The sequence below is a fragment of the Lepus europaeus genome, chromosome 3 (genome assembly GCF_033115175.1).
Source record: "Lepus europaeus isolate LE1 chromosome 3, mLepTim1.pri, whole genome shotgun sequence".
Classification (NCBI taxonomy): domain Eukaryota; kingdom Metazoa; phylum Chordata; class Mammalia; order Lagomorpha; family Leporidae; genus Lepus; species Lepus europaeus.
This window is the reverse complement of record NC_084829.1, coordinates 167,594,378-167,609,809: the sequence shown is the minus strand read 5'-3', so window position 1 is coordinate 167,609,809 and position 15,432 is coordinate 167,594,378. Positions and strand designations below refer to the sequence as shown.

The window sequence follows — 15,432 nt, the reverse complement described above, 5'->3', positions numbered from 1 at the left end:
GCCCTGTGACACCTGGGAGCGAGCAGCTGCTGAAGCTTCGCAGACAGAAGGCTGTAAACGGACCCAGGTGGAAGCCGACACCGTCACTGACGCCTATGAGAACCGGGGGCGTCGAACCAGCATTCCTGTTGTTTCCATTCGTTTCAATACCAGCAGGAAAGTCACTTCGCACTGGGAAGCTCCGGGTCTCCCACAGCGCAGGCTGGGGTGAGGCATGCTCAAACCGTGCCGCCCACACCCCAGCAGCGAACCCGAGGTTAGGGCACAGCACCCCAGCACTGAAGTTCTCCTCTGGGCCAACGAGTCTTCCCGTTTCCCCAGCTGCCTCTGCGTGGAACCTGGGGGCACCGCACCTTCCCGCAGTCCAGCCTGGGCTCCCGGCCTCAGCCGAGGCTGCACGGACGGAGCCGGGAGCTCTCCCAGCCAAGCCACTGTGCCCCTGCAGGCGAACACCTGCATGCTGGGGTTTTTCCATTTTCAATTCGAATTGTTTGGCTTAAAATCATTGCATTCTATATTTTCAGCTTTGCTTTAAGAATGATTTTGGCTTCTTCCACTGGTAAAAATGAGTTCTTCAAAACGCCCAGGGCCTTCCATCAGCACATCGACTACTGTCAGCCGCTATACAATGCAAGTCGTTTCCACGGCGTCTTTCACCGTGTTGCCATGCTGAGACCATGGCGCTGTGCTGCCCACACCCCCAGTGGAAGGCGCCGCGTCTGGTGTCCAGAGCCAGCATTGCCAGACAGGCCCCAACAGACACAGGGCTGGACAAGGGAAAGCGACAGGCTGGAGAGAAGGCAGAGGGGGGACAGCTCTGTACCACACAGAGGGGGGACAGCTCTGTACCACACAAAGCAGGTCTTCGGAGGGGCCGAGCAGCGCGATGCAGGCCACGGCCTCTCTGACGACCTACTTACAGCCAGTGTGAAACAAGACAAGAGTCGCTGGTGCGAGAGCCAGCGTGGCTGGAAGTGACTCCCCGCTGTGCTACCTGCTGCCAAGCCTGGTGTCTGTGCCGTGAGCCTCACACGGCAGCTACCGCTCGGCCTGTAGGATCTGCTGAGGGGCTGACGGCACTGCGCCAGGCGCTGCCGGAGAGCTGAGCAGGTGAGCCGTCATGAACACACTCCGTGGAGCTGAGGATCCTAGCGCCCACACTCCAGTTCCGTGTCCAGGACGCCAGCGCCCCGTGACTCAGCGCCACACTCAGGGAGCCTCAGGGCAGACGCACCCCCGCTGTCAGCCTGGGGCGGCCACCGTGTGCCCACCGAGGTGTGGCTGCTGACGCTGTGGGGGTGCCGAGCACGTGAGGTGTCAGGAAGGAGGGGAGCCGGGGTGCACCGCCCACACCACCACCAACGCAGGCTGCACCTCAGACGCAGCCGCACTCGATGCCCAGGGGAGCCCTGACGGGGGACCAGCATCTCTCGCTCAGGCACTGGCACAGGCAGGCAGCAGGCAGCAGGCGCGTGGAGAGGCAGAGAATGGAAGCCAAGACCAACAGTACGTCAGGTGATTTCGGGAGGACCGGGGAAGGGCAATCATGGCCACCGATGGAGGACAGGGAACTACGGGGCACACCAGAAATGGCAGTGCCGAGCCCTGGACCGGACAGGAGCATGAGCAGATGCTGCAATCAGGGGGCGGGCACCACATGGGGGCACGTGACCCTGCGAGATTCGAATCCCAAAGCAGGTGCAGCCGCGACTCCAGGCCCAATCACGGGCCAGAGGGGGCTGGACTGCCGCCCTGTCTGTGCCTCTACCTGGAGGGTGCCGGGGGCGGCAGAAGCTCGGCTTTTTTGGAGGGGGCGGGGGCTGCCCCGCCCTGTGGGCAGTACTGTTGGCTTTGGCGGAGGGTGGCCGGAATGCGGTGGAGAGGGAGATGCCGTCGGAGGCCGGGCGTGGCTGCGGCTCCCGGGCGGCAGCAGGAAGGTGCCCGTGAGACTTCCTGGTGCTGGAGTACTTATCCTGACCTGCTGGGCTGGGGTCCGACTCGGTCTCTTCCTCCTCATTGTAGGCGACAAGCCTGGCCGTGAACAGCGAGTCTGGGGAGAGGGCCTGCGTTTTGAGGTAGGAGGTGTTCCGCTGGGGTGGAGGAGGGGGCGCGCCGAGGGCCGGGGCCGGGCACGGGGGCTCGTAGTCCCGTGGCAGCGGGGGTCGGCTCAGCCCGGGCTCCTCGGGCTCCAGCAGCCTGCGCGCAGCCTCCTCGTGCTGTCTGCGTCTCTCGGCTTCCAGGCGGCTGTAATACCCTTCCTCCTGTCGCCTCTGCGGGCGGGAACACACAGAGTGCAAAGGTCAAGGAAGGGCAGGCGTGCTGGCCCCGGGTCCCCATGGCCACGCTGACAGTCCACGGATAAGGTCACTGTCACTCTAAGGGAAGCAGCAGGAGGAGCCTGCCGCCCCCTCTGGAGCAGGGGCCCGGACCCCCCGGCCGGAGGCACGGCCTGCAGCCGCCCGCTGCGCCGCCTCCCTCCTGCCTGCCTGCCTCCTCGCCTCCTTCCAGTCGCTCTCCCCCGTGGCTGGCAGGCTGGTGACTTACCTGTCACTGCTGAGCTTTACAGACAACACAAAACTAACACTGGGCTGTGCCGCGCCCGCGGCAGCGGCACCTTCAGGACAGACAGACTCCGGCTGAGCTCAGTGCAGTCAGCGCGGCGGCCCCCGCAAGGAAGGCACGAGGGGGCCCCCAGTTTCCTTCCTTCCAGGGCCCGGCAGGGGTCAACAGGAGACCACGAACGTAAGACATCGCTTGTTTTCTCAAAGGAACCATCTAACACGTGGACTTCCCACAGTTCTGAACGCGCGTGTCCAATCTTCAGCAACTCCCTGGCGGGAGAGGAGCGAGCCGGGCGTTCGCGGCAACAAGACACGGGATTCAGATATGTTTCGACACGTGTTGTACACTGGTTCTGACATACATCTGCACAGACTACAGGCGACAGGAGTTAGAGTTCTTTAACAGCAAAAAGGTACAGCACAGTTGGTCAGATCGACAAGCCAGAGCACGAGAAGAAGCGAGAAAGGACGAAGGATCCGACAGAGCCCCTGCCTCCCCGGGCCGCTCAGCGAGGCTCGGTGCATTGTAAACTCGGTCAGCGGCACCGGCGCGGAGCTTCCCGGCTGGGTCACCACCTCTGAGCCACCGCGGCCTGCGCCGACCGCGGGGGACACGCTGGGGAGGAAGCCGGCCCCGGCCATCAGCACCCACCCCCTTTCTCACTTCATCTTCTGGCTCTCTGGAGAAGTCCTGGAGACAAGACTCCGCCATCTGCCCGGCACAGACAGCGCGGCCTGTGACTGCTGCGGCTCTGGACGAGCTGCCAAGAGCCAGCGCCGCGAGCAGCCAGCGCCGGGCACTGCGGCAGCGAGCACAGCACCCTTCTAGTCACCCCCGGAGCACACGCAATTATGGGTCCCAAGGTGACTTTGTTCTGTTCAGCAAGTGAACGGCACATTTTTCCAGAGCAAAGCAAACCCGTCAATTGTGGACATTCTGTATGAAAAATAGGTTATTCAGCGACTTTTTACAGTGACCGCTCAATGACAGAAGTAGTTACTAAAACACAAGAGTATTCAACACAATCGTGAGTTATGAGAACACAGCAGGAGAATCACAGAACCCAAGAGGCTCTCCCCTCGGGCACGGCCCCGCCCTGCTCGCCCAGGCTGCCGCCACCAGGGCCCATCGGGAAAAGCATCTCCCTGGAAACGGCCGGGGGGCTTTGCTGGGACACAGACGTCACCACTGACCACCAGCTCTGAGAAACCGAGTGGCTGAGGGTTCCTTAGTGCCTCCATCTGACTCCGACTCGGGTGACCTGCCAGCCCCGCGCTCGAGTGCTTCTACAGCGGCTCAGATGCTAACCAAGCGAGGGCGGGGCTGCCAGCCAGGATGGACGTGGGCCTGGGTCCCCACTGTGCACCCTACGCCCGCCCTGCATCTCCACCTCACCCTTATGTGGCTCTACATCTTCACAGACCACTTCACCACAAAAGCCCCCGGGGAGTCTCTAGGTGTGTGTGTGTGTGGGGTCTGTTAATACAGCTCACTGGATAGGTGTGTGTGTGTGGGGTCTGTTAATACAGCTCACTGGATAGGTGTGTGTGTGTGGGGGGTCTGTTAATACAGCTCACTGGATAGGTGTGTGTGTGTGTGGGGTCTGTTAATACAGCTCACTGGATAGGTGTGTGTGTGGGGGGGGTCTGTTAATACAGCTCACTGGATAGGTGTGTGTGTATGGGGGGTCTGTTAATACAGCTCACTGGATAGGTGTGTGTGGGGTCTGTTAATACAGCTCACTGGATAGGTGTGTGTGTGTGGGGTCTGTTAATACAGCTCACTGGATAGGTGTGTGTGTGTGGGGTCTGTTAATACAGCTCACTGGATAGGTGTGTGTGTGTGTGGGGTCTGTTAATACAGCTCACTGGATAGGTGTGTGTGGGGTCTGTTAATACAGCTCACTGGATAAGTGTGTGTGTGGGGGGTCTGTTAATACAGCTCATTGGACAGGTGTGTGTGGGGGGGTCTGTTAATACAGCTCACTGGATAGGTGTGTGTGGGGGTCTGTTAATACAGCTCACTGGATAGGTGTGTGTGTGGGGGGTCTGTTAATACAGCTCACTGGATAGGTGTGTGTGTGTGGGGTCTGTTAATACAGCTCACTGGATAGGTATGTGGGGGGGTCAGTTAATACAGCTCACTGGATAGGTGTGTGTGTGGGGGGGGTCTGTTAATACAGCTCACTGGATAGGTGTGTGTGGGGGGTCTGTTAATACAGCTCACTGGATAGGTGTGTGTGTGGGGGGGGTCTGTTAATACAGCTCACTGGATAGGTGTGTGTGTGTGGGGTCTGTTAATACAGCTCACTGGATAGGTATGTGGGGGGGGTCTGTTAATACAGCTCACTGGATAGGTGTGTGTGTGGGGGGGATATGTTAATACAGCTCACTGGGTAGATGTGTGTGTGTGTGGGGTCTGTTAATACAGCTCACTGGATAGGTGTGTGTGTGTGGGGTCTGTTAATACAGCTCACTGGATAGGTATGTGGGGGGGTCAGTTAATACAGCTCACTGGATAGGTGTGTGTGTGGGGGGGGTCTGTTAATACAGCTCACTGGATAGGTGTGTGTGGGGGGTCTGTTAATACAGCTCACTGGATAGGTGTGTGTGTGGGGGGGGTCTGTTAATACAGCTCACTGGATAGGTGTGTGTGTGTGGGGTCTGTTAATACAGCTCACTGGATAGGTATGTGGGGGGGTCTGTTAATACAGCTCACTGGATAGGTGTGTGTGTGTGGGGGATATGTTAATACAGCTCACTGGGTAGATGTGTGTGTGTGTGGGGTCTGTTAATACAGCTCACTGGATAGGTGTGTGTGTGTGGGGTCTGTTAATACAGCTCACTGGATAGGTATGTGGGGGGGTCTGTTAATACAGCTCACTGGATAGGTGTGTGTGTGTGGGGGGATATGTTAATACAGATCACTGGATAGGTGTGTGTGTGGGGGGTCTGTTAATACAGCTCACTGGATAGGTGTGGGGGGGGTCTGTTAATACAGCTCACTGGATAGGTGTGTGGGGGGTCTGTTAATACAGCTCACTGGATAGGTGTGTGTGGTTGGTCTGTTAATACAGCTCACTGGATAGGTGTGTGTGTGTGGGGTCTGTTAATACAGCTCACTGGATAGGTGTGTGTGTGTGTGGGGTCTGTTAATACAGCTCACTGGATAGGTATGTGGGGGGGTCTGTTAATACAGCTCACTGGATAGGTGTGTGTGGGGGTCTGTTAATACAGCTCACTGGATAGGTGTGGGGGGGGGTCTGTTAATACAGCTCACTGGATAGGTGTGTGTGGGGGGGTCTGTTAATACAGCTCACTGGATAGGTGTAAGTGTGGGGGGTCTGTTAATACAGCTCACTGGATAGGTGTGGGGGGGGTCTGTTAATACAGCTCATTGGACAGGTGTGTGTGGGGGGGTCTGTTAATACAGCTCACTGGATAGGTGTGTGTGGGGGGGTCTGTTAATACAGCTCACTGGATAGGTGTGTGTGTGGGAGGGGTCTGTTAATACAGCTCACTGGATAGGTGTGTGTGTGGGAGGGGTCTGTTAATACAGCTCATTGGACAGGTGTGTGTGTGGTTGGTCTGTTAATACAGCTCATTGGATAGGTGTAAGTGTGTGGGGTCTGTTAATACAGCTCACTGGATAGGTGTGTGTGTGGGAGGGGTCTGTTAATACAGCTCACTGGATAGGTGTGTGTGTGGGGTCTGTTAATACAGCTCACTGGATAGGTGTGTGTGTGGGGGGGTCTGTTAATACAGCTCACTGGGTAGATGTGTGTTTGTGTGGGGTCTGTTAATATAGCTCACTGGGTAGATGTGTGTGTGTGTGGGGTCTGTTAATACAGCTCACTGGATAGGTGTGTGTGTGTTGGGGGTCTGTTAATACAGCTCACTGGATAGGTGTGTGTGTATGGGGGGGTCTGTTAATACAGCTCACTGGGTAGGTGTGTGTGTGGGGGGGTCTGTTAATACACCTCACTGGATAGGTGTGTGGGGGTCTGTTAATACAGCTCACTGGATAGGTGGGGGGGGGTCTGTTAATACAGCTCACTGGATAGGTGTAAGTGTGTGGGGTCTGTTAATACAGCTCACTGGATAGGTGTGTGTGTGGTTGGTCTGTTAATACAGCTCATTGGATAGGTGTGTGTGTGTGGGGTCTGTTAATACAGCTCACTGGGTAGATGTGTGTGTGTGTGGGGTCTGTTAATACAGCTCACTGGATAGGTGTGTGTGTATGGGGGGGTCTGTTAATACAGCTCACTGGATAGGTGTGTGTGGGGGGGTCTGTTAATACAGCTCCCTGGATCAGCGAGGAGGAATTGTTAATTACAACTAAATCGTCCCCCAGGCCTTCACGGAAGGGGAGGACTGAGCGCCACGCAGGCCCCCGGGGACAGACCTGGGTGCCCACCAAGCCTCAGCCACCTCGTCCCACAGCCTCAGCCTCAGACACCAAGACCCCGAGAGCCGGAGACCATTCAGAGCCCCCGTTTCTCAGGACGTCGTGTACAAGTTCAAAGGAAAGGATCGCTTGAATTCAAAAGCACAGGATGGAAACAGACAAGGCAGCGCACTTACGGGACGGCACGCTAGTCTCCGTGGGTCACGGAGTCGTGTTAGGACCTCCTGGGACCTCCCAGCACCCGCGCACCGCCTCACCGTGCCCCTGCTGCCTCCCGCGGCCCCCACTCCACGCAAAGGTCACCCTCGCCCCGCACGGCAGCACGCTGGACCACGTCCACGGGGGCACGGTCCCGGGGACACGGACCCTGAGCCACGAGGCCCACTGCCAAGCGCACTAAGCGTTCGCAGTTGGAGGGAGACGGCTCAGAGGAGGCAGGGGGTCTGGAGAGAGTCCAGCAAGACGCGGGCGGGCCGGACGCGGCCGTGGTCCAGCCCCGCTGCCCCAGCACGAGCGGCGCTCGGCCGCTCTGCACGCTAGCTGCCCTCAGAGGACCACAACCTTTTCTTCAGCGTCCCGCTTCATGCGCTCCTCCTCCAGCCGCGCGCGGTCTTCCGCCTCTCGCTTCCGCATCTCCTCCAGCTGCTGCTGCCGCCGGCGCTCCTCATCCTGCAACTAACAGCACAGCGGCGTCAGCCTCCACGCAGCCCCCCCAGCACGAGACACAGGCACACAGCAGGACACGGAGACAGGGACACGGAGACACACACGCACGCACGCACGCAGAGGTAAACACGCGACAGCGAGTGAAGGCCGCTGCGGAGACAGAACCTGCGCATCTCCTAGCTCCACAACCTCACGGGACGTCACAGTCCCAGGGTTACCCACGGCTCAGACGTGCACACAGAAACACGCCCATGTCTGTGGAGCCGCACTCAGGCCGAGCAGCTCCGTGGGAGCACAGCACACCCCGCGGGGCAAGGAGCCGGCCCTCCCCGTGTGGCGGCACTGCACCCTGCGGACCACGAGCGCCGAGAGCAGCAGTGTGCCTGCAGCACCCGTCTCCTTCCTGGGCACCAAGGACCTGGGCGCCTCCCCCGGCCACCGGCTGCCTCCGGTCCGTCCTGGACTGCAGGCACTGTGTCCCAGCGCAGGGACACCCGCCGAGGCATGGACTCTGCACTGGGGGCTGCGGTCCCCTCCCAATACGTCCTCCACGGTCACCATGTCCAGATGCTGGTCTCAGACTCAGCACGCGGCAAAGCTCCGTCCTCGTGAAGCAAGACAGAAACAGGCCCATGGCCCAGGACCGACTTCCGGGTCTGGGCTCCTCGAGCCCCTGCTCCCATCCCTCTGTGCTCCAGGAAGGAGCCCAAGATAAACAACCAGGTCAGAACAGAACGGCCTCGCCCTTCTGTCGCCTCCAGGTCCCCGGGGAAGCCGCATGCCCCACCTGTACCAGGAAGAGACTGGGCCCCGAGGGACCCCCAGCTGCACTGGCACACGACCAGGAAGCCATCTGCAGTTCCTGCGTCATGGCGGGAGCATCGTCCACACGACGCCTGGCACGTGACTTTAATTTCTACGGCACCGCCAGTCTTTTTTGAAACAAAAATACAATACTTTTGTTCCTGATAGAAAAAAATGTGTGCTACAGAACAACACCAGCTCCAAAGCTGTCCGAGCCAAGTGCGTCACTTACACACATCTGGGGAGAAGGGCAAACTGACCTTACCATCTGATTTTCTCGCCTCAGCAAACAATCATAAAAGGTAACAGAAAAAAACTGCAAGACAAAAAATTTCCCTTTTCTCTAGTGCGACCCAGAGGTCACAGGAGGGAGGTCAGGTGACTGTGTTTAAGCAGGAGCAGACACGGGGCAGCCCGGCAGGCCCTGCCCAGCGTCACCGCGCGATGGGACGCGCCAGTCGCTGGGGATTCCAGCGCCAATCCCGGGCACACACCCCAGGGAAGCAGCCCCGCACTCAGGCAGCACGGTCTCCCTCGCCCAGCAAGCACAAAGCAAGACAAGCTGATCTCAGGCCCGATTAGAAAGTTCTGAGCAGAGAACAGCACACACTGATACGGCCAGTTACGTCCTTTAACACAGACGCAGCCTCTAAGAACCCGAGCAGTCACCACTCTCACAAGTATGGGTGCTGTCTTGTTACCCCAGCAGCCGCCCGCCCTTACGGCCGCTCCTACACCTGGAGGGGAGCGGGGCTGCTCCGTGCTCTGTGTCTTGTAACCCCGACGGACGGCCGCCCTTACGGCCGGTCCTACACCTGGCGGGAAGAGCGGGGCTGCTCTGTGCTCTGTGTCTTGTTACCCCAGCAGGCGCCCGCCCTTACGGCCGCTCCCACACCTGGGGGGGAGCGGGGCTGCTCCGTGCTCTGTGTCTTGTAACCCCGAAGGGCGGCCGCCCTTACGGCCGGTCCTACACCTTGGGGGAAGAGCGGGGCTGCTCCGTGCTCTGTGTCTTGTAACCCCGACGGGCGGCCGCCCTTACGGCTGGTCCTACACCAGGCGGGGAGCGGGGCTGCTCTGTGCTCTGTGTCTTGTAACCCCGACGGGCGGCCGCCCTTACGGCCGGTCCTACACCTTGGGGGAAGAGCGGGGCTGCTCCGTGCTCTGTGTCTTGTAACCCCAACGGGCGGCCGCCCTTACGGCCGCTCCCACACCTGGGGGGGAGCGGGGCTGCTCCGTGCTCTGCAGCTCTTCACCGATGCAAAGGGAAAGCCACCTGCCCAGCGCTGCTAGAACTTCAGGCAGTTCCTGTCCACTGTCTGGCTGGTTCACGTTCCCTTCATTTCCTAAAACATAAACTGTCTTCCAAGGACAGCTGGCCAGCTCCGCTCCTCAGCCCAAGAGGCACCGTGAGAAAGAAGGGAAGCTCGGCCCAGCTCAGAACAGGGCGCTGTCCTTGGAGAGACAGTGGGCGACAGGCGTGGCCCCTGCAGCTGCAATCACCCCACAGTCCAGGACCGAGAGGCCTGCCTGCCTCACGAACCCTGAACTCCACTCCTGGGCCACGCTGGGACCCTATGGCCAGTCCACACCGGCAGTCCGCGTTCCTAAAGAAGTATTCCAAGTAGGAAAGGAAGGACAAAACAGCACGCTGACAGCTGTGCATCTAGTTCTGTACCACAAAACCACACCAGGAGCTAGAACAGGGCTGCTCCTGCCCCGCACCTGCCGGCCCGTCCACTGAAACACAACGCACGCGTCCAAGCCCCTAAGAAACGTCTCGCTGCACCTGCTCATCCCGCTAACTCGCTTACCCTACAGGGGACTCAACGCCAAAAACCCCAGACGACAGCTGCTCAGGCCTTCGCACGCTGACTCGGCCCTGCCCGGCCCTGCCTCAGACCCCTGGTGGCGGACAGCTACCTGCCCTGAGCCCAGGCCTGCGGCTGTCTCATCAGGCATTTGGCTGCTCAGGGACCGCCGTGGCCGGTGGGACGGCGCAGCCCCAGCACACACCGAGGTCCCCATGGGAACAGTCTCCTCTGACCCCATCACACACAGGGGACTTTAAAAAGTTCACAGAAAATGCAATCAAAAGACGAGTTTATTTTGGTACAAACAACTCTTGAAATCCACGCATTTTTTTTTCATGAAATGCATTTCTCACGAACTTTCTGAAGCTCCCTCATATTCCCCCAACTCCTGAAGTCGGATGAGGACGCCCGCCCCTCCCCGCGGGGCGGAGCCAGCTCCCACCCGCAGCAGCCCAGCCTGCGCAGGCTCCTTGGCTAACAGGCCCAGCGCTAGGCCTCCTAGCAACTTCCGCTTCCAATCCTACTATTTCCCCCGGGCAGCTGACGTTGCTGACGCGTCTCTCTCACTCTATGTCTCCAACAAGACTTCTTCCTGCATTCGTGTGCTGCCCCAATCGGCAGACAGCCCGGGGCAGCTGGGTGACCAGCCACTCAGATGGCCAGGCCGAGTACACGTCCAGTGGAAAAATGGGTCCTCTGGTCAGAACCCCAACTCCCCCGTGGCTGTGGGCCTGGCCCTTCTGCTCCACGCACGTCTGGCGACCAGAGTGCACACGCTGTCACTCAGGGAAGGGCCAGCCTGCTGCCCCGCAGACTCGGCCCTGACCGGATCCTGGCCAAGTGGGCTCTTCAGGCACAGTGCCACGCACTCCACAGGCTTCCTGGAGCTGGACTTGCCCTCAGTGCATGGCGTGGCTCAGCCAGCAAGTTCCCCCGGGTCTCTCTGCACCAGTGAGCAGCAGAGAGACCCGGGAGCAGCGGTCAAACCTGGGCTTCCTACACTGCCCAAGTTCACTGTCCTCAGGGACTCGGAATTTGGTCCAGGACCACATTCCACTCGCTCGGCGGGACTGAGGGCCGACAACATGCCAGAACTTTCTAGAAACCTGGACAAGGGTCTTGCTCCATGGAGGTACAAACACACACCATGGTGAGTCACGTTCAAGACGTCAGAGAACGGAGCAAGTGCTCGGCAAACAAGCAAGGTGCAGGGACAGGAGCCGGGGTGAGGGACCCAGGTCGCAGTGTGGAACAGCACAGGCAGGGGCACTCACCAGGATGCCAGCGTCTAAGCAAGACGTGCATGGCAAAGGCAGCCAGCCATGGGGAGCCCAGAGAAGGGCAAGGAACACGGAGGGGCGGGGGCGGGGGACGGCAGGCGGCAGGTGGTCGTGAGCCCGGCCTGGGGGGGTTGGTGCTTGCACACACCCAGCAGTGCCTGTGGTCGAGGGCAACTGGGAATGTCTGTTCAGGTGCAGGGCGCCTCACCCGGGAGGGCTCTGGGGACAACCTCCTGGGATCCCACTGGCTACTGGCTCCCTCATAGGGACCTGGGGCACACTGGCCACTCCCTGTGGCACTAACCCAGGACACGAGAGGATGGCGGCTCAGGCCAGAGCAGGTTCTGAGGCAGTCGGGGCAGCCGTGAGGGTTCTGTGCTGGACAGGGGAGTGCGGCCGTGGTGGGGGCTGCAGGACAAAGTCTTACTCATGACTCCCGCGTGCAGGCCTTAAGAGAGTCAGGTGCATTCCCGATCTTAGGGTGCGAGGGGCTGGGCTGGAAACGTGAGGGGCTGGGCCGGTGTCAGCACAGTCCTGCGTCCTGGAATGGTCACAGAGGAAGGGGGCCAGGCCCTAGACTGACAGACCAGCAGGGGGGATGGGGACCAGCCTAGGAGGCCCTGTCACCTGAGACGCTTGGCTGTCCCCAAACAGAGCAGAACCTACCTTGCTTATCTCATCGGGGCCCCACGGTCCTGGGATCTGCCTACCAACCGTCTCGCGAGTGGCACCGATCCACACTGGCCTCCAAGGTCACACCCTGGCCAGATCCTCACTGATGGCACCTGCCACTTCTGACAGCTAAGAGTTCTACAGGCATTGGCAAGGGACCAGGTGCTTGAGAACGGGGTAGTTAGGGTCAGTATCAACACTCCAAAATAATTATCTTCTAACAAAAGGAAACTGCACCACTTCTCTGGGAGTAACTCTCCGTGCCACAGCTCCTGCGAGGTCCCCACGGCAGGAGGCGCCCCGCCCACCCCGCAGGCTGCCCCCCCCCCCCCAATCTGTGCTCCTGAGTAGCTCACAGACAGGAAGGAGCACTTTCCAGTTCCATGAACGGACACCTTCGTATCTGTGCACAGAGAAAAATGGATCTTATTTTGTGTAAAACAAAATACACAGTGAGAAACTATGCCTGTCAAATCCCGAGGCGGGGAGGACTCCAAGCAAGGCTTCTCTCCGCGGTGACGGTGACTGTAGGCTGACAACAACTGGGTTAAACGTGTGGGTCAGAGTACAACTGACTGAGGGCACCCGGCAGCCAAGCCACCTCCCCTAGAGTGCACGAAACACGCAGCTCGGCTGTCGTGTGGCACGGCCCACAAGCCCAGCGTCTACCTGTGACGCTGCCCGAGCTCGCTGGGCACTCACTCTACCCTCAGACGTGACGCCTCGGCCGCCGCTCGCTGGCACTCCACTGAGCCCACGCTGACGGAACACCTGAAATCTACCAGTGCAATACACTGCCCGCTGTAACGTCGGTGCTCACGTACTCAGGACTACATAAGGATACACAGAATCAAAGTATGACTGAAACTGAGAGGAGGTCAAAGCCATAAACAAACAGTGACGGTGGAAATTAACAGGCGAGTGGAGCGTGACTAGCTAGTAACATTCAGGCATGCTTCTAGGCGGGGCGAGACCCCTGGGCTGCACAGCCCGAGAGCCGGCTCTACCGGAACGTCAGACAACCACCATTACGAGAAAAGGAAATCGAGACAGCAAAGGGACCAAAGGGAAGAACGAGAACATACCAAATCTAGAACAGAGATTGCAGGCACAGCGGTCTGCTGCAGCAACAGAGGGAAAAAAAGAAAGACGAGTGTGAACAGTCGGTTAGAGCCGCACGCCGCACCGGCACGTCTGTGAGCATGCGCAGCCCAGGGAGGGCGTGAGGGGCTGCAGCTAACTTCTCGAGGGGAGGGCGACGTCCCCCCTGCGGGACACATCTGCGTCCCATCACTGAGCCACAGAAACCAGAAAGCACAAGCGCCCTGGGCTGCCTTATTTGGAGACTGATATCTGTGACATGCAAAAAATTCTTACTGAATTATCGTAAGCAGCTTTCCAAGTAAACCAAAAGATTCTGAAGCAGCAGACACTTCAACCATTTGGAAAAATCCCGATAGACCGTCAAGTAAAAATTCAGCTCAGACTTCCGGAGAATGAAAATCCGAAGGCGGCAAAGCCGCTGCGGACCTCCCTCTGCCCAGCCAGGGCTGCACGGCGGGGAGCCGCCGGCGCCCACGTGTCTGGTGTCTGCCGTGCGCAGCCACTGACAGACTGCACGTGGCAAAGGCTGAGCACCCTCCCTGGAACTGTGGGGGCAGGGCCACCCACGGCCATGGACACACCCCCTGGGGACCCGGGGCCTTGCGCGGGCAGACAGCAGCACAGCAGGCCTGGAACGGAGTGTCCAGTGGGTCGCCCAGCAGCTGTTCTTCCGAGTCACCGGTTCTCGGGATACACCCAGTGGTCACTCTGCATGGGGCCTGCTGTGGTGACTCCGCTGCTAACGGTCAAGGCCACTGCTGGCGTTCTGTGCTCGGCTGAGACACTTCACTGCCCACCAGGGACGCGGGCACATCTGGCCGAGACGTGTGTGCAGTGAGAAGCATGAACCAGAGACTTCTTGGGAAAACTCAGAGCACACTGAAGAGGGATCCCGCGGCTGGGCCCTCCGAGCCCCGCTCGTGTGAGGTCACAGGTCACCAGCAGTCGTGGCTCAGGAGCTTCCCAGACACAGGGACAGGCTCTTGCCGTCTTCTCTAGAAGACTGCGCTAGGTGACTGGAAAAGGGGGAGACCCTGAAACCCCTCGACACGACGCGGGCGCTACTCCCGCCACGGACTGCGCTCCCTGCACAGTCCTGACAAGCTAACCAAGAATCCTGCTCTCATCTAAAATTGGGCATTTTAATAATTTATTGCATTAAACTAATTTAAAATTTGCTTTTACCGGAAACAAAAGAGAACAAAAGTTGCTTTCATACTATGGAGAAATATGAAGAAAGAATTCTCAGTGTCTTGGCCGGCGCCGCGGCTCACTAGGCTAATCCTCCGCCTGCGGCGCCGGCACCCCGGGTTCTAGTCCCGGTTGCTCCTCTTCCAGGCCAGCTCTCTGCTGTGGCCCAGGAGGGCAGTGGAGGATGGCCCAGCACCCACATGGGAGACCAGGAGAAGCACCTGGCTCCTGGCTTCGGATCGGCGCAGCGTGCAGCCGTAGCGGTCATTTGGGGGTGAACCAACGGAAGGAAGACCTTTCTGTCTCTCTCTCTCACTGTGTAACTCTGCCTGCCAAAAAAAAAAAAAAGAATTCTCAGTATCTTTCCATTACCCTGAGACAGAACTGCTCAAGACCTTAATGGACACTTGCTTTACCACCAAAGGGGGCCGGTTGTAAAGGCCGCGCTTCCGGGAGCGACACTGACCAGGCCTTAACTCCGGCACCACAGGCGCTTCCTTGGCAGGCGGCCAGGAGGCAGCACCTGTTTCTGTGCCGTCTGTGGGCGCACGGCGACACCCGTGCTCACACGGTGTCTGTGGCCCCGGCGTCCTGGGACGGTCAGCTGGGCAGCAGCCAGGGCATGTCTGGCCACCAAGCCCGCCAGCTTTGCTCTCCGGCATCCGAGGAAGAGCTCTGCCAACCCTGGTCCACGCTATCTTGATCGCTAACAAATACTCTTTTTCTCAACTGAGAGGGGCTAACTGGGAGTTTTCTGACGAACACAGCAAGGCTGTCACTGGACCGTACTTGGTGCTCGTCAGCTTTGTGACCCTGGCTCGGCTCTGCAGGACGCGAGCCAGCAGGGAGGCGTGCATCGACCCGCTGCCGGCTCAGCTGCCTGCGTGACGGAAGCGAGGGGCGCAGATACGCACAGCCGCGGCGGCGCTCTCCTT

At 59.3% G+C, this 15,432-nt stretch overlaps 1 protein-coding gene across 2 annotated transcripts in view; it reads right to left on the bottom strand.

The window, feature by feature from the left end:
• Positions 1-15,432, bottom strand: part of AFDN (afadin, adherens junction formation factor) — a 146,968-nt gene that overhangs the window by 3,531 nt on the left and 128,005 nt on the right. For both annotated transcript variants that reach the window (XM_062187033.1, XM_062187034.1), the window contains exons 30-31: positions 7,531-7,644; positions 1,979-2,270 (exon numbers count right to left, since the gene is read on the bottom strand). In XM_062187033.1, coding sequence (XP_062043017.1) covers positions 1,979-2,270; positions 7,531-7,644 — 406 coding nt within the window. The remainder of the gene's footprint in view (positions 1-1,978; positions 2,271-7,530; positions 7,645-15,432) is intronic.